This window comes from Pygocentrus nattereri, chromosome 30, assembly GCF_015220715.1.
Source record: "Pygocentrus nattereri isolate fPygNat1 chromosome 30, fPygNat1.pri, whole genome shotgun sequence".
Classification (NCBI taxonomy): Eukaryota; Metazoa; Chordata; class Actinopteri; order Characiformes; family Serrasalmidae; genus Pygocentrus; species Pygocentrus nattereri.
The window spans coordinates 9,430,713-9,455,058 of NC_051240.1; the positions used below are offsets into that span (position 1 = coordinate 9,430,713).

General features: G+C 40.8%; 1 protein-coding gene across 1 annotated transcript in view; it reads right to left on the reverse strand.

Moving 5' to 3' along the window:
• Nucleotides 1-18,107, reverse strand: part of LOC108424722 (voltage-dependent calcium channel gamma-2 subunit) — a 77,431-nt gene extending 59,324 nt beyond the window's left edge. Inside the window, exon 1 of the mRNA XM_017692912.2 lies at nt 16,355-18,107. Coding sequence (XP_017548401.1) covers nt 16,355-16,565 — 211 coding nt within the window. The 5' untranslated portion in view covers nt 16,566-18,107. The remainder of the gene's footprint in view (nt 1-16,354) is intronic.
• Nucleotides 18,108-24,346: the final 6,239 nt, after the last annotated feature.

The following is a 24,346-nucleotide window of genomic DNA, read 5'->3' on the forward strand; positions in this document are numbered from 1 at the left end:
TCACAACAACTTCACAAAAATAATAACTTTAAAAACAACATTTACAAGCATAAATTTAGAGGTAAAGGTTTGACACAGCCATCTTCCAACAGAAAGTACTCTATAAATAAAGATTTTGTTTATATTTAGCTTAATGTTATCTGAATTAATAGTATAAGGCTAAAGATTAAAGGAGAAATTCCCAGGTTTTGAGAGTAATATTAACATTTATATATAAATGGATGGAAGCGTGAATGGTGTGTTTTAAACTTTGACAATGTTTTTTTTATCACATTAAATGATTCTATTTAAAAAAAATAAAGAAAAACACAATTTGGCTTCCACAATATGGATGTTTGTTGCCATATGCCTACATTACAAGGCTAAAGGTGTAAAAAGAAATGAATAAGTTTAGAAAATATCTGCATAATTAATTGATTAAAGCCTTCCAATTTTGATTTCTCTGGAACGATATGTCACATCCAACCACTCTAAATGACTTTAAGACATTTAGAGTCGTTAGATGTGACATATCGTTCCAGAGAAATCAAAATTGGAATTCTTCATAGTGGTGCTGATAGGAACCAGATGTCTTAAGAGTTTGTCTGTAAAAGCTCTCTCGCAGAATGTAAAATGACAACAAGTATGCTTACTGCTGCCTCAGACATAGTTTCAGTATAGTTTTGAAATCAAAGTCTGGCCTAAAATGTTAAAAATATTCATAGTGGAGAGAGACATGTAGCGCAAAGGTTTCAGAAATCACTATATTTGTGTTGCAGACATTGTGACCCCTGGTTCCTATCAGCACCACTGTAAAGAAACTTCTCTGTGGTGAACTTTCTGTATTGAATTATGCAGAAATGTTGAAAAATCAATTAGCCTTTAGTTTAAAACTGGAGGAGCATGGAGCCCGGATTTCTCACAGTTAGAGAAACCTGCAGCAGAGCTGGGCCTCCAAAATGCCTCCCCCGTTCCATCCTCGCCGTTACAGCGCCCTTCAATTATCAGAGCCATTGATTGTCACACGATCGATGGCGGCCAGCTCGTGCACATGGACGGACACTGAGGGCCCTGCTTTTGGGCCTATGACCCTAGGAGAGCTTAGCCTTTGACCTGTCGACCTTAAGGTGACCCCGACACATGATCCATTTGCTTTTAGAGAAATTACGATGGAGGAGTCCTGCTAGGTTTGAGACAGTAGAGTTTCTTTCATTTCTTCTTTTTTTCCCTTTTGTTCGTGGCAGTGTCTCGTTTAAAAGAGCTGTGCTGGAGGATTCCCAGTGGGGGAACCCTGCTACTGTATGTATGTATGTTGCATAACTGAGTTACATAATGTACTGCTACCCATGCATGAGTGTGTGTGTAAGATCCTCCTACGGGTAGAGAGTGATGTAGTGTGTGTGTGCGTGCGTGCGTGTGTGTGTGAGTGTGTGTGTGTGAGTGAGTGAGTGAGTGAGTGAGTGTAAGATCCTCCTACATTAAGAGAGCGGAGCAGTATGAGTGTGTGTGTGTGTGTGTGTGTGTGTGTGCGCATGTACATGTGTGTGAGATCCTCCTACAGGGAGAGTATGAGTGTTTAGCAGGTCCTTCTGAGTCAACCTCATTTCAGCGTTATCACCACACATCGAACATACCACAGCTAAAATCCAACATTAAAGCCATAAGCCAGTATTTTCCAGCTTTGCCTGTTGATTTCTGTTATATCTGTGTTCTGAATCAATGGCTTTTCTGTTCTTTTGAATGCACTGTTGTATGCACCCCCTGGTCAGATTATACATTTTGCTGATTTTCTGTCACCAGTAACCAATATTAGAGCTAAATTGTTAGATTTAATAGCTGAGTTTAACATATTGGAGGGTTTATATTGCCCCTAATATAAATACACCTGCTATTGATGTAATTTGACCAGGGGTGAATTGTGACAAAATCATTGTCCGTGGCAAATGACCTTACATTACAAAAGCAGTGCACTGACATTAGATTTGATGCAAAATGCAAGTATTCCTACATTAGACTTCTTGGATTTATATGCTGAAATGAACCCCCTGATTGTTATGCATTAGAAGCTGATTCATTTCATTTGATATACACTACATGCCAATGATCATTTCTTAATGATATTTATCTAATTTCCAGAAAATAACCAGAAATTTACACAGACATTCTCAACAACTAAGTATAACATTTAACTTTTCAGTTTTTAGTGTGTCCACTCTTTACTATTATTACAACTTTCATTCTTTTCAGGAAACTTTCAGGTGTTTTTTCAGTTTTTCAAAGAATTTGAGAGGATATTTTTTTCACACATCAAAAGTTCAGTCTTGGTTATATTTTCTGTGTTTCACGATCCAAGTTAAATAAAAAAACAAAAAACAAAACGTGAAATACAAGCTAACACATCCTCTCTACCATTTTTACAGCACAGTTTGTATTTATTAGCTGAGCTTAACAAAAAAATAATAAATTATAAAATGTAAAATCTGCTGTAACTTCTGCACAGGCCACACTTTGTTTTATCCATAATATCTCCCTAATATGTTAAATTCATTAAATAAACAGTAATTGTGCAATAAGGTGTGCAGAAGTGTGTTGTCTCTAGAGGATGTGATCATTTATTTACACCTAGAAAATCAACACAACATGTCATTAGAGTTGGGGCACTCAAACTTTTGCATATGGCTGTACATCATTATGTCCTTACTTGCTCACAAAGGTATAAGAGATGCAAGAGACACAAACACACGCATTAACATACACACACACACACACACACACACACACACACATGCGGGCGCTGGTCCTGCTGCTTGGCTCTGGCGGATTAGGGAGAGGATGTCAGCACCTTTCAGCAGGCGTGAAGTGGCCTCACAGAGCTGGAAACATCTCACTCGACCACTCTCTCTTTATCTCTCTCTCTCTCTCTCTCTCTCTCTCTCGCTTTCTCTCTCTCTGTCTACCTCATTAATTTTTTAATTATGTCCCTCTGTCCTCTGTTTCTGTCTCTATATCAATAGTTCTCTCTCTTTATGTGTGTATGTGCATAATACATAGGCCTAATAATGGCATTGGTTGTGAAGAGGTGACTTTTGAATTGCAGATGAAAATATTTCCTTATTTCAAAAAAAATATTCAGACCCATTCCAAGATAAAGAAACAAACAGGCAGTCATTTTTGAATTTTAGAGTTCTCTGACAAAACAATATGCTTTTTGGGGGGAAATTTGAAGAGCTCATATCCTACATTGTACTTTTTTGGTGTAATTTTCTCTACTTATGACATTTCTGTGCACTTTTGTGCACTCATGTGACCATTTTCAACCTCTCTTTGTGCATTATGATGTTTTGTAACTGTTTTTAAGTTGATTTATGGAAATGATCTCTGTTCTGATTGGCTGCATTGTAGTGTACCTCATTCAAAAGCATTTCAAACTGAAACATGCCTTATATAATCAAGTGGGTGGGACTAAACCACTAAAAAGGTATGTATTGCTGCTGTCGGATCAAAACCTTGTATCACCAAAGCAGTAGCTTCACAGGAGAAAAAATAACCTACTTTATTTTTAATGTAAGTCAATGTAACCAGACTTTTTTTGCAAATAATTTTAGGCCATTTCATTGGTCTTTTCATCATGCAATTTACACAGTGTAAAGAGCAACAGGCATTTTCAAATTATGTGGAAAAACTGATACCAGGTTTTGTTCTGACAGCAAGATATCATATAACAGATATCTCTGTCTTTCTGCTGTGAGTGTATTAATCTCTCTCTTCAGGTCACACGCTCATGACCTTACCTTATGGCCTGGACCTCTGACCATGAACCCTTTCACCACTGCACACTTAGTAACCTCTTCCACACTCAGTGACCTCTTACACCTCACACTCTGTAAGCCAGGACTGATTCAGAATCACCAGAGCAGTACATTTAGGACTGAATCAGACTGAAGCAGGTGGCGGCAGGTTGGGGGGGCTTTCACCAGTCTGGGGCTCCACAAACACACACACACACACACACACACACACACTGCCCCCCCACCTGGAGCTTGGTCTGTCTGGGCCAGTGGGTCAGCAGCTTCAGCCTGTATCGCATACTCGCCGCCAGATTCTCACACTATGGCGAGTGACAGGTTAACCCTGCAACAGCCCCCGCAATGTGCGTGCCTCAGAACTCTTCCTCTTATATTTTCTTCAATTATTTCTTGCTTTTAGCTCAAATGTACATTGTTCTGGAACAAAACCTTATATCTCCATTTTGACTTTTTTTACACAATTTTAAAATGACATTTCCCCTTTATATTGTGTTAATATTTCATGATAAATGGATGAATAGAAATCTAGATTTTAGTTTTTTTTCCCCACAAATATAGTTGAGGACTGCTCTCAGTTGCTTGCTAGGTCTTCACTTTTTACATTTTATCATCGCTGTTCAAAATAAACAAGTATTTCTATCTTTTCTCCTACATCATTTGACGACAGCAGCTGCCCTTCACACTATGTGAAAACAGTGATGGAAAAAAAATCCACCAGAAATGCTCTAATGTTTCTTGTAATAAAATCTATTAACATTAAATTGCATTAAACATAAAGAACATTTTGCCCTCTGCTGTAAAATGACCTTCTTGGCAATTTTGGCGATAGTTTTAATTTGGTGATAGTTTCAGCTGTTCAGCTCTATCAATCCACATTTATGAGGATCAGCACCCTCAAACATTCTACAGTCATGTTTTGATATAATGGAAGAGATAGGAAGTGGCCAGGCTCCCCTTAAATCGGCTCTGAAAGCATGCATCATTTTTTGTACTGCTGCTGGCGCAATTTCAATGGACGGCTCAATATGCTTGCAGGAGAACACTAACACTAACCAGCATTGTGCTGAGAGATAGTAGAGGGAATCTGGGAATCTGCCTACCCACAGAGAAGGAAGCCAGTTATGCTTTTGGACTCTCAGCCACAGATGGCTGTGGCATCACAAGGAATCAAACTCACAAACTCCTGATGATAGGGTACAAATTATTTATTTTTCAGGAGATTAAATTCAACATTGATTTCATCCCCTCTCTCTTTCTCTGTGGGATAAAGATAGATCGTAACAGATACTAAAAATAAAAACTCCTGTGTGCTATAGCCTTTCAATTTGAGCTCCATGCTGACAAACCGGCTCTAACAACCTCAAACACCCATCACAGACTCTGACTTAGTGTTGATAAATTACACTTCACACCTCCTTTTACTTAACAGCCCACATTTTTCCAATTAGCCGGTCAAGGGGCCGACTGCTACAAAATCTTCATCAGCGAGCAACATCAAAGCAAAGCAAAGAGATCGACTGAAGTGTTTCCGTGCTAAAACAACCTGTTCTTTTTTCTCTAAAAGCAAATATCAAATTTCCAGTCTCTCCTCTTAGCTAAAATGCAGTCAGTCAGCTGAGACATGCTGCAACATTAAAGAAACTGCTTGTTGCACAGAAGGAAGATTGAAAGATGAAGGCTGAACAATTTGTATAGTTGATTTTAAAAAAATACTAGTCAACAGATTAATCAATAGTCGAAACATTAGTTAGTTGAAGTGTTTTCTAATAAAAGCTGCTGGTTTTTTGGGATGGAAAAATAATTTCTCCTTTTGCGGAAGGGCCCAGGACTGGGGCTAAACCTTTTGGAGAAAAAGTAGAATTGCGATTTTTTAAATGTAATACATCCTTCTACTTTCTAAATATTCAATTCAAGGAAGTTCCCATATAAATGGCTACAAATATGTCTCATTTTAGCTGTTTAGCTCCATTAATCCCCAATTATTGAGGACTTGTGAGCAAGCACCCTCAAACATTATGCAGTCATGTTTTTGATATAATGGAAGAAATAGGAAGTGGCCAAGCTCCCCTTAAACTGGCTCTGAAAGTGCTAATGCAGGTTAATGTAATGAAAGTTAGATGTGGTTGTGATGTGACAGCTCATGGATGTTTCGTTGCTTCTGATTGGTCTAACTTAGGTACAGGTGATCCACCAGCTCAGACGTACCCACATTTAGATTATTAAGATATTAGCCCCTGGGCACAAATATTTGGTGGTCCCTCCTCCTGGCTACAATTTTGGGTGGTCAGTCATTTTTTATGATGCGAGTTTTGCTGGAGATATAAGGCTAGTTAGCACATAGTAACCTGTTAGCATTGTACATACTGCATATGGCTAAATCATCACCCACTTTCCCCAACCATGTACAGGCTAACTTATGTGGTTTATAACACCATATAACATGATACATAGGTAAAAAAGTTACGGCAGCTCATAGCTACCTTTTAGCATCTTATGTTATTTAGTGTGTTTTATAGATGACAGCCATGCAGAGTCAGAAACCACATAACTCTGTCTATTTGAGATCACTTAACAACTCCACAATGTTTAAGGCAAGTTTACAATGTTTTAGGTGTAAAGTTTACATTATGCTACATTAGCCTCGTAGGTCCAGTGCAAAACCAAGGAAGCTGTCAAATTCCAAACAAATTTTAGCTGATTGACTCCAATTGGGATAAGTCTTAACCAGTCTTAAGAAGAAATCTTGTCTTAAACTCAGTTATGCAGTTTTTTACGAATTCTGACATTCACCAGTATGTGGTGATGTAGGCCTTTTCTTAGGATCTTTCTCAAGAAAAAATTAAGGCCCAATGTGTTTATTTTCACTATTCATTACTGTTCAAAAGCAGATTCCATCACATAAACACTACAAACATCAGGCCACCAGCCTGCCTCCGTCACTATAAACACTGCATTTGACAGCACACATGAGAAGAGCTTCCTTACATCAGTAACATGTCTGAAGAGAGCTCTGTGGAGATGTTGCCATTGTAGCTGGGCTTGGTATTCCTACTCTGTGAAGTTATGTGTGACTCTTTAACTCAAACAATGTAGTGCATTATCGGTATCCACTATCTGCTAGGGTTCATCGGTTATACACTACTTATTGCAGTGTGTTGTGGGATTGTTTGAGTACACTGGTTCTTCTGCACAATGTACAATTAGACACCACTACAAAATGGCAGAACCCCAACATAGTGCCCTGTATAGTGAATAGGGCAAAGTTTTGGTCACAACTACACATACAAAGATTCATTCTTATTTCCCCTATGATATTCAGTCCAGCATTTTCTGCTGATGTTGCCCCAGTAATGGCCCAAAAGCCAGTATTTGATTTATGCCATTTCTAGTTTTTAAGTGTATATGTGGGATGATTATCAGTGTGTGTGTGTGTGTGTGTGTGTGTGTGTGTGTGTGTGTGTATGTACAGTTAAGCGGTGTTATAATAACAGGCTGAGGCCAGATTAGGTCTGGGTCATTAGCCAGACTGCCACACTGCTACTGGATAATCCTTATCAGATCTGTGTACTATCCTAATCCCACTCCAGAGTGCGCATACACGCAGAGATTTAGACATGACCCGGGTTTACAGACACACAGACACTTTCCCTCACCCACAAAGCATGCACACATGCACTGTAAAAAAAGAACATTATCTGGAAACTCAACTTAGTTTTGTTAAACATTTTACACAGTCTTACATTTCATTTAGGTCAGTTTCTTCCTCACCACACAATTTAATGCTAACTTACACCTGCAGGCTATGAACCCAACACTGTGCCCCCAGGCTGAGATGAAAGCCTCATCCTTTGAAACTCCCACTCAGAGGGCAGGGGCATCACTGGGATTTGAACTCATGATCTCCTGATGAGCTGACAGTTATACAGTTGTCTGACTGACAGCCTCTGTCTTAGCATGAGTGAGCTTTTCATTCTTCCTTGAACACAGAACTTTAAATAACATTGCGGCTCCAGACTGGCACAACTGCCAAAATACGCAGATGTAAGAATATGATGAGGTTGAATCCTAGTGATGCCTCAGCCCCCCACTATCAACAGTCTGAGAGGGGGAGTCAGCCATTAGCCCCCAGCTTTACAGCATCATGCTGCAGGGAGGTCTTGGTGTGAATTTGCAATAAGTGAGTTAGGACAAAATTAGGAAGAGTAAATATTCAACAAAAACAGGGTGGGGGTGGGTTTGGGGGGCATCAAATATGTTTGTGCCCAGGGCCCCTGTGTCGATGGTTTGATTGCACAGTCCATAACCGTACACCTACAAAGTACACCTACATTGGTATGTCCTTTTGATAAAATAGCCAATGAGCCTAGATACAATAAATTAATAAACTGGCAACTTAATGAAAAGTATCATTATAGTCAACTGTTCGGATCCTAGACCATACCAGACCAGACTGGCTCCAGAATGACCTGGATAAGGCCTGGCTTATCTGGACACTTGTAACGCTTGTGGCCTAGTTAGCCTGTTGTCCGCACTACTCTTTGTCTGGATGTGTAGGACAAAGCGCTGTCTTAAATTTCACCACTGTAACTACTTTCTGAGCATGACAGGGAAAACACTGCTCTCTGCTGAATCTATTATCTAGAGTTTCAAATGTAATGCTGATGGTCTGGTACACAAACAAATTTTGCTGAGACATTGTTCATGCTGGTGTCTCTGTCTGACAGCAGCCTTCACGCAGGTGTCACAAAAGACCGTATATCTACTCACAGATGGTGCTCTGAAGTGATAATTTGGTGAAAATGGACGCATTTGTCCCCTGATGCCACATCCAATCCGACGAGCTGAGACATGTTTAGTGTGTGAAGTTTGCTTCTTTAGTTTTGCGCTGGAGCTACAAGGCTAATGCAGCTAACAAGTAGTGAAAGCATATACATACTAATTAGCAGTGTGTAAACTACGTACCTAAGTCATTATGTACTTGCCTTAAACCATATTGAGCCTCATAGACTTGTTTCTGCAATCTATAAAAATGTACAGAAATATTTTACATAGCTAACAACAGTAGTAACACTCATCTAAAAGCCTACTTTGTTTATACTTTTGTCTGTTTTTATAGATGATAGTACATCATATACACTTAAACTTACATTTAAGTACATCAGTTGTATACTTAGCGTATATACAGCACACTAGAAGTACATCTATTTTATGGAAAAGTATCTAAAATACATTTTGTCATTTTGACATCCTGTCATTTTGAAGTGCATTTTCAAAGTAAAGCATTTTAATTGTACTTTATTTATTACTTATTATTATTTATTCTTTACTATTATTCAGTTGTCAGTATTACTTAAATATAATTTCAATTGAGTTTAGGTATTCTGAACAATGAGTGTACACTTAAATACATTTTAAGTACAGTTACATATAAGTTCCATTTGTTGAATGTGTTTAGGTATATTTACAACTATTGACAAATTTCAAATGCATTTAAGAGCACTTTAGTTGTATTATAACACAGTGCACACAGTAATAGGGTGGTATGTGTGTAGCATATTCCAAGTGTAGAAGTTATGTTTACAACCTAAACATTTAATTCTACTTAAGTCTAACTCTAAAGTGCACACAAAAGGACAAATAAATGCATACTTAAAGTGTAAACATTAAAAGTATCAACACTCTTAAAAAAGATGGTTCTTCAAGGGTTCTTTAGTAGGTTCTATAGAGAACCATGAATACCCAAAGAACCATTTACATGATTAAAGGGTTCCATGCACCATGAAAGGGTTCTTTAAAATGTGCTATAGTTATATAGTTCTATATAAGACTAAAAGAAGATTTTTTACTATTACAATGTCAAACTTGTAACTCTTTTGGGGTTCTATATAGAACCATCTACAGCACATTCTCCATCCATCTGAAGAACGCTTTTCTTTGAGTATTCATGGTTCTAAATAAAACCATTTTCTTTACACAAGAACCCTTGTAGAATCATTTTTTCAAGTTTTTGCTTTTCATATTAAATACACTTTTGAAAAACACACTTAAATGCATTATCGCTCACAAGGGCTGCTTGCTGCATTAGCTTTGCTTAGCCAAAGCAAGCAAACTTTATGTCTTTGCTGATTGGCTATATTTGGGGTAAAGGGAATATGTGGTAATTAGGATTTTCAGTACACTATCTCTTTAAATGTAGTGCAGATGTGCTTAGCTTTGGGCCTGCTTGTACACTGTAGAATCAGTGTAGTAGAAGTTGTAGTAGTAGCATTAATTACTACACTGATCCTATTAGCCTTGAACTAAAGTAGCAGCCCATCTGTGCATTTTATCACTGCTGAAAACCTGCCTGGCTCAAACATCCACACTGACTGATGGAGCCAAATGGTGCGTCCAGCTGTGGAGATGCATGGTGGGTCACCAGCACCGCCAGGCCCACCATGACTCCTCCTTTAGGCCCACCTCATCCACCAGGCACTCCTACAGCAGGCCTCATCTGCCTGGCTGGTGGCTCACTACGGCCTCCCTCTGCAGGACGACGGAGTTCGGGCTCCTGCCCCGGCCAGGTGTGGCCCAGCAGGACGCTAATCACCTCCATTCATCTCCATCAATGCCACAGCTACAGATTTCCCCACAGCTGTCAGGAGGATGGAGCATGGCATGATGGAAAGACACCGGAGGTAACGAGAGAGAGATAAAAAAGGAGGAAAGGGAAAGGAAATGAAGTCGCACCATCTGTGGGGATTTTTCTTTTTCTTTCGCTGGCTACCCAAACTTTTAAAGTGCATTTCCAGACAGCCAGCGGACGGTAAATAATAGATTGTCTTCACATGCTTTTGTTTGCTCTGCGGAAGGCGTCAGTACAAGAGTGGGGCCCTGACAGCGTGTAAAACAGAGTGGGAATTGAAGCTCTGTGTTCAGGGAGACTGTTAAACAATGCTTCCCTCAGCATGGAAGTGGCCACATAATCACTGCTACAGAACTGTGGAAATGTGTGTGTGTGTGTGTGTGTGTGTACATGATATGACATGCATTTAAAATGATTAAGAGTAAGGGCCTCATTAGGATGAAATTCTTTAGCAATAAGTCAATTCGTCAATGCATCATGAAATCTCACTTTTGTGAGTGTGTGTGTGTGTGTGTGTGTGTGTGTGTGTGTGTGTGTGTGTGTGTGTGTGTTTTATAGGCTTTTGTAACAAAAAACCCTAACCCTGGGTGTAGTGCTAATCTAAACCCCAGTAACTGGGAAGAAATGTTTTTTTTTAGTTTAAAATATTGAAACATGGATTTTGCAAATAATCAGAAGCAATTTGCTGGTTTTCTGATTATATACTTTTCTACAAAATCAAGATTTTTGTCCTGAAAATCTCCAAAAACAAACACACATGCACACTCGCAGCAAAAACCTATGGATCAATCCGGCTGACAAGCATGCACTGTACCCTGCTATGAGGCCGATGTGAAATGAGAGAATGAAGCTTTTGGTCTTTAATTCAGACAAAAGCACAACCCTGGCAGATCCTCTGATGACCAGCTGCTTCCGACAGCCACCACAGCATTCACAGTGGGCCTCACACACACACACACACATTTTTGTTTACATATGTGTGTGTGTGTGTGTGTGTGTTACAATCATCAGGCCATGTTGCTCGCCCTCTCTCAGACATGTACACATGCATATGGCACAGTCAGAAGCACACCCCCAACAAACACACCCATACATAATACATAACCTCTCTGTTTCAGTTTCTCTTCTTCCTGTGCTCATGAACAGTGAGGGTCTCCATGAGTAATTTTACATGCTGTGCATTCTTACAGTATGTACTGAATGGCTGAAATTCTGGGTCTCAGTCAGATGGGAGCTGTCTGGGTTTTGGCAAACATCCCAACACACCAATCTCACCAGTGAAGAAGCCAAGGCTAGCTGAGGACTCAAAATTGCCTCTGCTCCGGTCCCAGCGTGGGCCGGACACAGAGGGCCACTGTGCGCCCAGTTAGGAACATGGGTCAGCCCCAGTTCACTCCAACAAAATCAGAGAATGAGTTGAAGTGATTACTTGAAAAATGAGAAACTGTAGTGAAAAACTGTAGCGCCATATCCTGAAATTAGTCACAGAGAGTGCAACAGAGTCCCTACACGATGTTGAGTTTCCTGTATAAAGGAGAATTCATCATTTCTGCCCCATTTAATCATTGAGATGTAAACAAAGTCATTCAGAGTGGACTGATGTGAAATGGTTCTTTGAATAGAAACATATACAAATATATTTTTACAGTGATGGGAGCCTGAGGACAATGCAGATATGACCATTTTGTCCCCGAATGGTCAGTTGAGTTTTTATATACACAAATGGCTCTTCAAATTGATGGAGGATTGAAGCTAATGAAATCTAGGAAGGCTGGAAATGACAACATAGAATTGCCACCAAAAAAAAGTGTGACCTTTCACATGCATAGCAAATAAATATGATTAAAAATAATTACAAACTCTAAATGTAGACATTTTTACAATCTAGAAACAGTTGCTACAAAGGAATGCATTTGTGGGTCAGAGCATGAATAGGTCACTTATGTATACAAATCTCAGAACAGAAATCCAGTTCATAAAAGAGGTGAGACAAGGAGACTATCAAATACTAACCCAGTGCAGACTGGGCTTGACCACCCCCACCCAAACCCACACACATGCCCGACCCCAAGGCAAGCAGGTCAGAGTTAGACGATACGTCTGGTTCTCACAGACGGTCAATCGCACAGTGACATAATAGGCTTTTCCACAGACACTCTCTCTCTCTCTCTCTCTCTCTCTCTCTCTCTCTCTCTCTCTCGCTCTCTCTCTCTCTCTCTCTCTCTCTCTCTCGCTCTCTCTCTCTCTCTCTCTCTCTCTCTCTCTCTCTCTCTCTCTCTCTCTCTCTCAACCCCACAGAGTGACGCTCGGCCACCCAGCTATCGGATCGATTTCTGTGCCTGAATGTGGATAAATGGCACCAAACCAGCACCAGGGGAAAGAAAACAACAGGCACAGTGACCACACCATAAGAAAGCATGAGTCCCACCAAGTGTGCTTTTAAATACATTCATATATCATCAAAAGATCTAACAACACCTGAGCATAAAAAGGCCCATGTGCCAGACCACACTCTCAAACAAAGAGTTCTCTGAGTGATGCCATAGAAGAACCACTTTTGGTTCCTTAAAGAAATGAAATTTGTGAGTGTGAAGGACCTTTACAAGGCTTAAAGAACCTTCGTGTTAAATTGATTTAAGAATTCTTTCTAGAACTTTTGGTATTACGTGGAGGTCAAACTTCTTCACATTTCAGGACTATCCACTGAAAGGTTCTTTAAGCAACTAAAATTGGTTCCTTTATTGCACTGCACAAAGAACCTTTGTTCTCGCATCTTTATCGTCTTATGTGTAAATGTAGATGCAAATAGGATGTGTAAACGTGAATTATCATGGGTGTCAAATATGATATCAAGAACGTATTCAACGATTTAATTCAAGTAAGTTTCAGACAAGTAGGGCCAGACCGGTTTATTCATTGTAATGTATTCTCCTGCACTTATTGAAATGTATTGTATTGTACTGCACTGCACTGTGTTTAACTCTGTCTTTTTTCTCTGGGTATCAACAGGGAGTTTTAGCTTCTAGCAGGATCTGAGCTCAGGTCTAGCTTTCTCTCTAACCTATGAGCAACTGGTAAAGATATTTTCTCTGGATAGACAAAGCACTTTTTGTAAGTTGCTCTGGATAAGAATGTCTGCTAAATGGTGTAAATGTAAATGTTTAGACGGTCTGATTGTTACCTGCGATATTATTGGTATTAGGCAATGAAAGCCAATAAATATTCTGATGAAGAGAAGTAATTAAAAATGATTAAAAAAGGAGGAGATATAGATAAAAAAAACATAACACGTCTTGCACAGCTACACTCCGATCGATTGCTGCACTATTGTTACATTGCCTGTTAAGAAATAACATTAATATGGGTACCACTTTAAAATAAGTCCACCCTTATAAATGGTCCATTAATGGTTTAAAATGCATTTATTAATGGTTATTTATTAGCCCTTAAAGGCCTTAAAATAATAAGCCTTTATAGCACATAAATAAAAAGAGCAACAGTGACCTGTCCTTTGCCCAACAGCGAACTCACATTTATTTATACTGTAAAACTTCAGATTTTAATGTTTACTGATCTTACTTTGCCTTTTTTATCAGTTAGCATTAAATCTGTCAGCTTCATCACATTCATATTCATCAGATATGATAGCTCACTTTTTATTAATGCTTATTAATGATTCATTAAGTGTTTATGACCTAATTAATGACAATTGACAAACTATTTTTAAACCCTTTAGAAGCTCTTTATAAAGTTAGTCTTACTTTATTAAAAGTGGTACCGAAATATGATCATATGAAAAAACTATTGCAGCATTATTGGGCTTTATTCACCAGTATAGTTTTTTCTCTGAAATGAGTTCTTGATAGAGGTCCTATGAAAAAGTCTTTAATGTTTTTAAACCATAGAACTGTTGGCACTGTTCTCACCTAAGAACAAATCTCAAATAAGAAAACATTAGCAAATCTTTTCGAAAACTGTGAGTTTTAAGAAGAAATTTATTTTGAAAACTGTTGGGGAAGAGGCCCATTGGTATGAGAATTTGTAAGCCCCTCAAATTAATACTGGCCACCAAATTTTCACAGTGCTCAGGCCCCACACTCAAGTACTTCATGGTTAAAATATAAACTTTGAGATATAGTCAACAATGAATGTGGTTTAAACCGCAGGCATGTTTGTATTTTCCATTTAATGGACGTGAGGACGCAAGCTTGGTGCTTGATTAAGCAGCTCCGTAAGCCACACGTGACACCTCGCTGTAATAATGTAATACTCAGCACAGCAAACGTTTAGGATGAGAGTAAACCATAGGTCAGGCTTTATTGATTCAGGTCCAGCTGTAACTTAGCACAGGACAGGCCATTAACAATGGAAATGCTATTGAGCAGAGACGACGTTGGGGGCGGTCACTGGCTGCACGGGTATCACAGGAAGCGCTGACTCAGAGCTCTAGGAATCTTTGCATTGTGGGTATTTAAATGTACTGCAGTTTGGGTAGATTATAGCGTTGGGTGCAAAAGTTTGAGCGCCTCAAATGACTTGTTTTGTTGATTTGCTAAGTGAAAATAAACACACGTCTTAGACAGAGATGCACATTTTAATACATAAGTACTGTTTTTGATTAATTTAACACCTGGCCTGTGCAAAATGTATGTTGTTCCAACATGTTAAATAGTAATGGTGTATTAAAATTGGCAAAAGAATTTCAAATTTCAGGCTGTTCCCTGTTACTTATTTTTGACCAGGGGTGACCAAACTTTTGCACAGGAGTGTAGATCTATTATTGTTGAAAGCCCAAGTGCACCAACTGGCTAATTAGAAACACTTGCCTTGTAGCTCCACCTTACTGGTGTACTGTTAGAGGCTGTAATCTCACTGCACAAGCTTCTGTTAGCCATCCTCCAGCCTTTAATCAGTGGTCAGTTTCTGAGCTACTCTTGCCTGGATATTTTTGGGTAGTGGACCACCTAGGAGTGACATCGATGTATAAAAAAAACAGTAACGCCTCTACCAGTAATGTTACCTTGACATACCATGAAACTGTAGTCCACAAATAATATCTGGTCAACAGTGCCCTGTGGTCAGAAACTAACCAATGATAAATATGGTAGAAGGGATAGATTGCAGAACAATAGTTCTGTATTTGTACACCTGTACAGTGGATCTATAAGGTAGGTGGGTGGAGCTCTGAAGGGGGAAATACATGCTGAGTGTTTCTAATCCTGAAGCTTTTGCAAGTTATAATGGCCAAAAACATTTACAAGCAACAGGTGAACAACTGGCCCAGGTGCAAGACAAAATCTGAGCTGCTTGAACAGCTGTTGGCATTTCTTTATGTTTTTTTTTCCCTCTCTCTTGCCGAGGCATCAGATGGCGTGACAGCCGAGCTTGGCCCGTGTCACCTGCTCTCGACGTCCCCTGATTGAATCTGATGTCAGACATCCTTAATTGAACCCCCAGAACAGAGCAAACAGGCTGTTCCGCTGCGAAAATTAAGCAGTAATCTGCATACAAATCCAGCAGCCCAGCCAGGCCTGAAGAGAAGCCATGTCAGATGCTTTCAGGCAGAGCAAAGCTCTGATCTACAGCCCACCATGTATCAAATGTCTCTATGTTAAGTGATCCTGGATGAGCAATCTCCTTCTGAGATGGCTGATGCATACATCCTACCCATGACTGGTCTGGACCAGTTTCTACCATGACATGGATTTAGCAAATCTCACGCATTAAAGGGAGTAGCTGGATTAGGCTTAGGCATGCATGTTCTTCAACACGACTCTTGGAACCACCAGAAACACCAAGCGTGTTTTAACCCAGAAGTTTTTCGATTGAACCTCGAATGTCTTGCCTTGGTGATTCATACCTTTGATGGAAATATTGTGGCAACTGCTAGATAGGCCTGTCCGTGCCAACCTGGTGGACTATAAACATCTAGGTGGATTCCTACCTTCTAAACAGCAGGTTCTCCAAAGCCCAGAGTGCGTCATCACCTCTTCGTTTTTCTTACTGGTCTCGTTTTCGTTGTTAGTCTTTATTTTGCACACTCCTCTCGAGTAGAGCCAGTAGTCCGTGCCCACCGCGATGGTCATGAGGCTAAAGGCGGCGAAGGCGCCCACCGTGGTCAGAAGCATCTGAACTCCGCGGTCAAAGAGACCCATGTTGCCGCATTCTACGAAAGGGGGACCCCCTTTCCTCTTGATGTATAGGAAGTAAATATTTGTAAATTTAAGGGACCAAATCAAGCAAGAAAATGGAGCACCGGAGTGCAGGTGGGTGGGAGGTGGGGGGTGTGGGGCAGGAGGAGAGCAGGGGCAGAAATTCCAAACTGGGGGTTGGGAGGGATGAACCCAGCAGCAACAGAAATAGGAAGACGACTACCTGTCTCTCTGGCCTGCGTACTTATTTCATGAAAACTATGGCGAAAGCTGAGGCTGGCAGGATCTTAACAATTATACAGAACATAATACTAAGAATTACTAAGAAAAAGCCTCAGGATTTGAAGGCTTGACGTAATGCAGCGGTAATCCTAGTATGCTATCAAAGACTGAGTCAAGGGTGGGATAATCAATACAGATGATCCTTCCTAAAGCTCACAGCTGGCAGCTTCCTCTACCGGGCCGACGGCTGGCATGCGCCCGCTACAGATCCACGGTATGTTCCCAGCCTGACTGTGGAGATGAGGTTGAGGGGTGAAGATCCAGATAGACTCCTACAGCCAGCAGACTGGCGGTGCAACCCAAACGGCCATGCAATGCCGGTCGGTATGAGCAATGGCTAGCATTTGCTATAAAGGCAAAGCCCACCAAATCACACGGTTCTGCCTATGGCTCTGAACATCTATGAGGCTCAATACGGAATAAGAGAGAAAAAGAATTAGGGGTGGCAGGAATGAGGGTGGGGGTGCCAATATATACAAACAGCCAGCTGGAAATGAAACCGATTTTTAAAAAAAAATAAGTAAGAGGTTCCCGGATGGGTTTAGACTAAACGGATGGTGGGGGGCAACATGACGATGATGAGCAAAAGGGAAGAAAACGAAGCCATAGTGAATCACCGAGGAAATCAGAGCGTAGAAATAAATAAATAAATCAATAAACAGAAGCAAAGAAGAAAAAAAACAAAGCAGGCAGGCTAGTTCTCCTTTTTCCTAAAATTGCGGTCCCCTGTTTCCATATGTGGCGTTTTTACTCCGTCGACGCGTCCAGGAGGGGGGCAGCGGCCACGGTCCGCGCGCGCAGGGGCAGGGGCAGCAGATCCGGGGGGGCAAGGCGAGCATCAGCGGGGCCGGACACGGGGGGCTCGAGGCTCCAGCCGGTTTTCAAGCGCTCGTGCAGGGGCTTCTGCTGTCGCCGCTTCTCTTCTTCCCCTGAGGCTGAGGCTGAGGCTGGTGAGGCTGAGGCTGGAGATGCCGACGCTGCCGGACGCTCTATCGGACCGAGAACCGCGCGGCCCTCGCGCCATCAACAGCCGCGATGAGGATGAGGATGGTGATGGAGATGATGAAGGCGGCGGTGGTCGTGGTCGTGGTGGTGGTGGTGGTGGTTCTGATGAAGGAAATCACGACGCGGAGAGATTTGGGGGGTGGGGAGAAAAAAAGGAGGAAAGAAACGAACGAAGAAGAACAAATAATGAGGGATAAAAATGTGGTGAACCGCGCGCGCCTCCCGCCTCTCCGGCTCTTCAGTGCGCTGCTGCGATACGAGTGGAGAGGAGGAGGAGGAGGAGGAGGAAGGGGGGGTGGGGGGTGAAAAAATGGACAGAGATCCACACAGCGCGCGCGCAACAGCAGAAAGAGAAGGCGGGGGTGGGGGTGGGGGGTGGTCGCCGCTGTGTGGGTTATCAGGGTCAGATTTGAACCTTAATTTTATTCACCATCTGAAACGCACGCGGCCCCAGTTTAGCTCTTGTTGCTAGCGAGATATTCCATAGTTATACCTATAATACATACATGACATATTTCAAATAAAATAACTTTTTTTTAAATTAATAACTGATAAAACGTTTTTAAAAAGTCATAAAATACTTATTTTTTACGTTTAGATTTACTTGCTAGCAAGACATTGCATTATATATATATGAAATATTTAAAATGAAGTAAATAAATCAATAAAATGTAAAAACATGAAGAATATTTATTGTTCATATTTTTATTTACACTATTATATTTTGTAATAATTTTAATAAGTTTGTTACGCCATGTTTATAAATATTGAATTGCGTATAACTAAATAATTTATGTTTCATTCTTTTTTAAAATAACTTTTAATTTTAGTAATTTTATATGTACTTTTTAAATATTGTGTAACAAATGAGTAATAAACACGTGAGAATCAGAGAGCAGGGATTGCGTCATTACACTAGAGGTACTGTGCGCAGGACCACAGCTGGACTAAACTAAGGCTTAACGCAGTTTGTAGTTTGTAGTTGTAAGTCCAGCCTTTCATCTTCCTCTCGCCGTTTAGTTTCACTCTATCGCGATATTTGACCCTGTTTCTCTCTTGGTGTCCATCTCAATGAGTTTTGTCGCGCTGGAGGATGTTAGCGCTGCTCTCCTCAGGTGGACCCCAGCGGCCGCCCTGCTGCCGCAGAGAGAGCCGGACTGAGCGGATGGAGATGTTCACATTTCCACGGAGCGGCTGAAGTTTCTCGCGGTGGTCAGCAGGAGCAGCAGAAGCGGACATGTTCGTCTCTGTCCGCGGTGCTGAAATGAGCAGCTCCCCTCAGTCTCTCCTCTCCTCTCAGTCTCTCCTCTCCTCACTCTCTCAGTGACTGGCGCCCTCTGGCGACCCAACCGCAGATCCAGGCTTCAGCCCTGATTCAGACACCCAGCGCTCACCTGGTTCAGCGGAAGAGCAGCTTTATTTATTACATAACCTAATGACTCAGGTGTGTTCAGCCCTGATCTCACCAGCCCAGCGTTCTCCAACACACATCAGCAGACCCCAACAGCGCGATCGCAGGGGCTGTTTCTAGAATGTTCTCCCCTTTCCCTCCAGTCCTGTGATTCTATATGCTTAAAAAGATGGTTCAAGGGTTCTTTAGCATATATATGAGCTCTATATAGAACCATTTCTATGCATTCCAAAAATGGTTCTTCAGTTTGATGGAGAACATGTACATGGTTCTATATAGATATTTTTTGAAAAGGTTCTATATAGTACCAAAAAAGGGTTCCTTGATTGTTACAGTGTCAGGCTTGTAACAATCAAGGAACCCCTTTTGGTGCGTTCTAGAGTCATTTTCAAAAAAGTTACCATATACCATATTTAGAACACATTCTCCATCAATCTCAAGAACCATCAGTCTCAAGAACCATTTCATGATGCAAAGAACCCTATCGTTCTTTGAGTGTTCATGGTTCTATGTATAAATATTGTCTTTACTAAAAAACCCTTGACGAACCAACATTCTTAAGATTGTACTGTTACAAGATTGACATCTTAACAATAGCAGAACCCTTCATGGTGCTATGGAGAACCACATAAAACTATATTCTCCATCAATCTGAAGAACTATTTCACAATGCAAATAATCCTTTAAGCTTGAAAATGGCTGAGTGTTCATGATTCTATGTAGAACTATTGTCTTTACTAAAGAACCCTTGAAGAACCATCTTTTAAGAGTGTACTGCTACAAGATTAATATCACAACAGTGTTAGAACCCTTTTTGGTGCTGTATAGAACCATGTACAACACATTTCCCATTAATCTGAATAACAGTCACCCAACTCAAAGACCCATTTAAGTATGAAATATAGAGAACTCATATATCAACACGCTGAACATATAGAAGTCATTGTTCTTAAAAGAGCCATTACATTTACTAAAGAACACTTGAAGTACCAAGAATTCTATAGAGAACCATCTTTTTAAGAGTGTACTGTTACAAGCTTGACACCATTACAATATCAGAACCCTATTTGGTGTTATATAGAACCATTTTCAAAAAGGATTTATATAGAACCATGTACAACACATTCTCCATCAAATATATACATAAATATTTATTAAACACATAGAACTCATTGTTCTAAATAGAACCATTGCATTTACTAAAGAATCCTTGAAGAACCGAGGATTCTATAGAGAACCCCCTTGTTTGAAGTTTCACATCGCAACAATAGCAGAACAGTTTTTGATGCTGTACAGAAACATTTTCAAAAATGTCCTATATGGTCCTATAAACAACACATTTTCCATTAATCTGAAGAACCATCTCACCATACAAAGAACCATTTAAGCATGAACTATACAGAACGCATACATAAACATTTATCAAACATATGGAACTCATGGTTCTAAATAGAACCATTGCCTTTGCTAAAAACCTTTTCATCTTTTGAAAGTGTGTAGACTGCTCTCCACCATTCACACTGCCCTAGAATATTCTCCCCATGCACTCTCTTCTATCATGTTCTCCCACATTCACACCATTCTAGATTGTTTTCCTCCATTCACCCTGGTTAGCTTGGCTCGTCGGTTCTTCTGAAGTTTCTTCTTTAAGTTTGCTCCACTGTAAAAAGCACGACACAAATAGATTTGAGAGGAACTGCAGACTGACGACGATTCTGACACGCAGTACGCATGTTGCCAATTAGTGGGATATAAGCTTCCATTACTTGTTGGATTCATTAGCCTAGCTTCAGTGCAAATCTAATGAAGCAAACTACATGCCCAGCATGCTTAGGCTGCTCTACTGCATTCGAGGTGTTGTGAGAATTGGATTTTCCGCCATGCTATTGCTTTAAGATTGCTGTAAAGAGGGAAGAATATGAGATCAGCATGCTGACCCTGAGCTCCTTTCTGAATAGAGGCCCAGATATTTCAGCGGAGTTAGTGCTTTGGCCCTGGGGGGATGCAGGCTTTGAAAGTGAGGCAGAGCGTGGAGCGACACTGAAGACACACAGGAGAAACCAAACGAATTAGACGAGGAAGGGAATGAGGGAGTGGGAAGAAATGAAGGGAAAGAGGAAGAGAAAAAGGTGATGAAGAAAAGCAGTCAGTGAGAAAGAAAAAGAAAGGATGGGAGAGGGGGAGAGAGAGAGAGAGAGAGAGAGAGAGAGAGAGAGAGAGAGAACGTCTCGCATGAATAAGGCTCAGACAGCTAGATTAGCTTTTCCCTCAGTAATGCCCTCCGTCTGTGGAGTGGAGGCAGAGGACACGCTTAACATTCAAGTCTGCAAACGAAACACTCTCAACCAGTCAGCGATACACCACACAGATAGAGAGAGAGAGAGACAGAGAGAGAGAGAGAGAAAGAGAGAAAGAGAGAGAGAGAGAGAGAGAGAGAGAGAGAGAGAGGGAGAGAGAGAGAGACAGAGCAAAAGAGTGAGTGGAAAGACAGAAAAAAGGAGGGGAAGAAGCCAGAGAAAAAGAGAAGGAGTAGAGAGAGAGGAGAGAGAGAGAAAGAGAGAGAGAGAACAAGAGGGGAAGGAGAGAAAGGATAGAAAGAAAGACAAGTAATAAGAGAGAGAAAAGGGCAGAAGGAGAAAATAAGAAGTAGAGATGTAAGAGAGAGAGACAGACAGACAGAGAGCGAGGGGAAGAAGGGAAAAGGTGACAGAGAGAAAGAGAGAATGGATAGAGAGAAAGGTGACAGAGAGAATAGGAAGAGAGAGAACAAGATGAAAAGTGCGTGAGAGAGAGTGCATGAGAGAGAGAGAGAGAGAGAGAAAGAATGCATGAGAGAAAGAAAGGAAGAGAGACAAAGTAAGGAACACTGGAGAGAAAAGGAAGGAGGGGAAGGAAAGAAAGAGAAAAGGATGATAGAAAGGCAGGAGAACAGGAGAGAGAGAACAAGAGGGAGGACAAGAAAAGAGAGAACAGAGAGAAATTGAATGAGATAGAGAGAGAGAGAGAGAGAGAGAGAGGAGCAAAAGAACCAGAGAAAGAGAAGCATGGAGAGAGATAACAACGGGAAGGGTAAGGAGCAAAAGCAAGACAGAGGATAGAGAGAAAGAAAGGGAAGGAGGGAGAGAGAAAAAAACAAAAAAGCAAAATGGTGAAACATAGTGGAAAGAGAAGAGGGAGAAAGGAGCTACAGAAAATGAGAGAAGAATAGAATGACTGAAAGAAAGTGAGCAAGGGGGGAGTGGAGAGAGAGAAAAAGAAAGAATAAGAGGGAAAAATAAGGAAAGAAGAAAGAAAAAAGAAATGGAGAAAGATAGAGGGAAGAGAGACAGAGATTAAGAGTGAAGGGAAGGAGTTAGAAGAAAAGATAGAAAGAGGGAGCAGAGAGAAATAATTAGGGGGAGACTAAGAGTAAAGGTAGGGAGCTTGGGAAAAAGGTATGGATTGAGAGAGAGAGAGAGAGAGAGAGAGAGAGACAGAGAGAGAAAGAAGTAGGGAAAGAGAAAAGGAAGACAGACAAAAAGAAGGAGGGGAAGCAGCTAGAGAAAAGGATGATGGAAATGCAAGAGAACAGGAGAGAGAATAAGAGGATGGGCAAGAAAAGAGTTGATAGAGAGTGAGAATGGAAGAGAGCGAAAGAAGAAAGAATAAAAAAGAATAGGAAAAGACAGAAGAAGAGGAAGGGAAACGAGCATAAGGAAAAGAGAGAAGGAATGTGAGAAGATGGGAGAGAGAGAACGAGGGAGTGGAGAAGGGGCATGAGCTAGAAGGAAGAGTGAGTGAAGACACAGAGGTAGAGAAATAGAGAAAGACCGAGTCCTAAGAGAGAACTGGAGAAAGAGAATAAGAAAAAAGTGAAGGAGGATGAAGAGAAAGAGAAAAATGTTGAGAGGGAAAACAAGAGGAAGGGAGGAGTGGAGAGAAGCAGAAGTGGAGAGAGAAGAAGAGGAAGAAGAGAAGGATATAGACAGAGCGTGCAAGAGGGGGTTTTGAGAGATAATAACTAGAGAAGGGGAGAGAAAGAATATGAGTGGGGAAAAGAGCCAGAGAAAAAGAAGTATGGAGAGAGAGAGAGAGAGAGAGAGAGAGAGAGAGAGAGAGAGAGAGAGAGATTAGATAAGAAAAGCTTATGAATTTATAACAATGCATCAGCTCCATATGTTATGATGCACCACAGCACTGTGGGCTGAAGAGCCTTTATCAGCCTTATGGGGCTCCAGCTCTCAGCCAAATCTAATAAACCACAAACGCAAACACGCCGCACACACCAGTCCTCTCACCCGCACTAATGTAACTTACGGTTCTAGTTCTAGATATTTCACTCACTTGAGAGACACCTGGAACCACTGCAATAACAACAAATAGCATATTAATTGTCTGTTTGGTCATTTAATGAAATTTAAAGTGTCTAATTTTGCTAATAAGCTTAATTGCCTTGCTTGCTAAGTTAGCATTGCTAACAAGAAATGACGTAATGCACTGCCCAGTGTACACTTATATTTGTCAACTTTTCATTTTTAATTCATGATGAAAGTGAAAATATGAGCAAAACACTCATGCTGTGGAGGTTAGCACAAATGCTAATAGCATTAGCATTAGCTTTCTAACTAGTACATGTCTCCTTGGCAAACTCATTATATTCATTCTAAAAATAGCAATCGGCACATGGACATACCATTCTAGGTTACATTCTGGGGCATTTATTGGTCATGTAAAAGGGAAGTAATATATGCTGATATTAAGTTCCACTATTTTGGGTCTACATGGTCCCCCCATGCTGCCTTTTCAGGTGAAGCCAGGCTGGATTGCATGGACTGCCCAGCCACCAGGCATTCACTGAGGAACGTTTCCTCTAGGCCTGGCCTCAGGGATAGTTCCTGGGAACCCTCTACCATGCAGGGTACATGATATATTATGTCCATTTATTATAGGGGATTTGGGATTGTGTTAGTTTGGAATGTGGTGGAGGAATTTGCAGGGAACAGGATTGTCTGGGATCCTCTGCTGTTTGCTAAGGTGTTGACACTTCAAGAAGATGGATGGATGAATGAATGAATGAATGAATGAATGAATGATCTTTAAAGGCAAA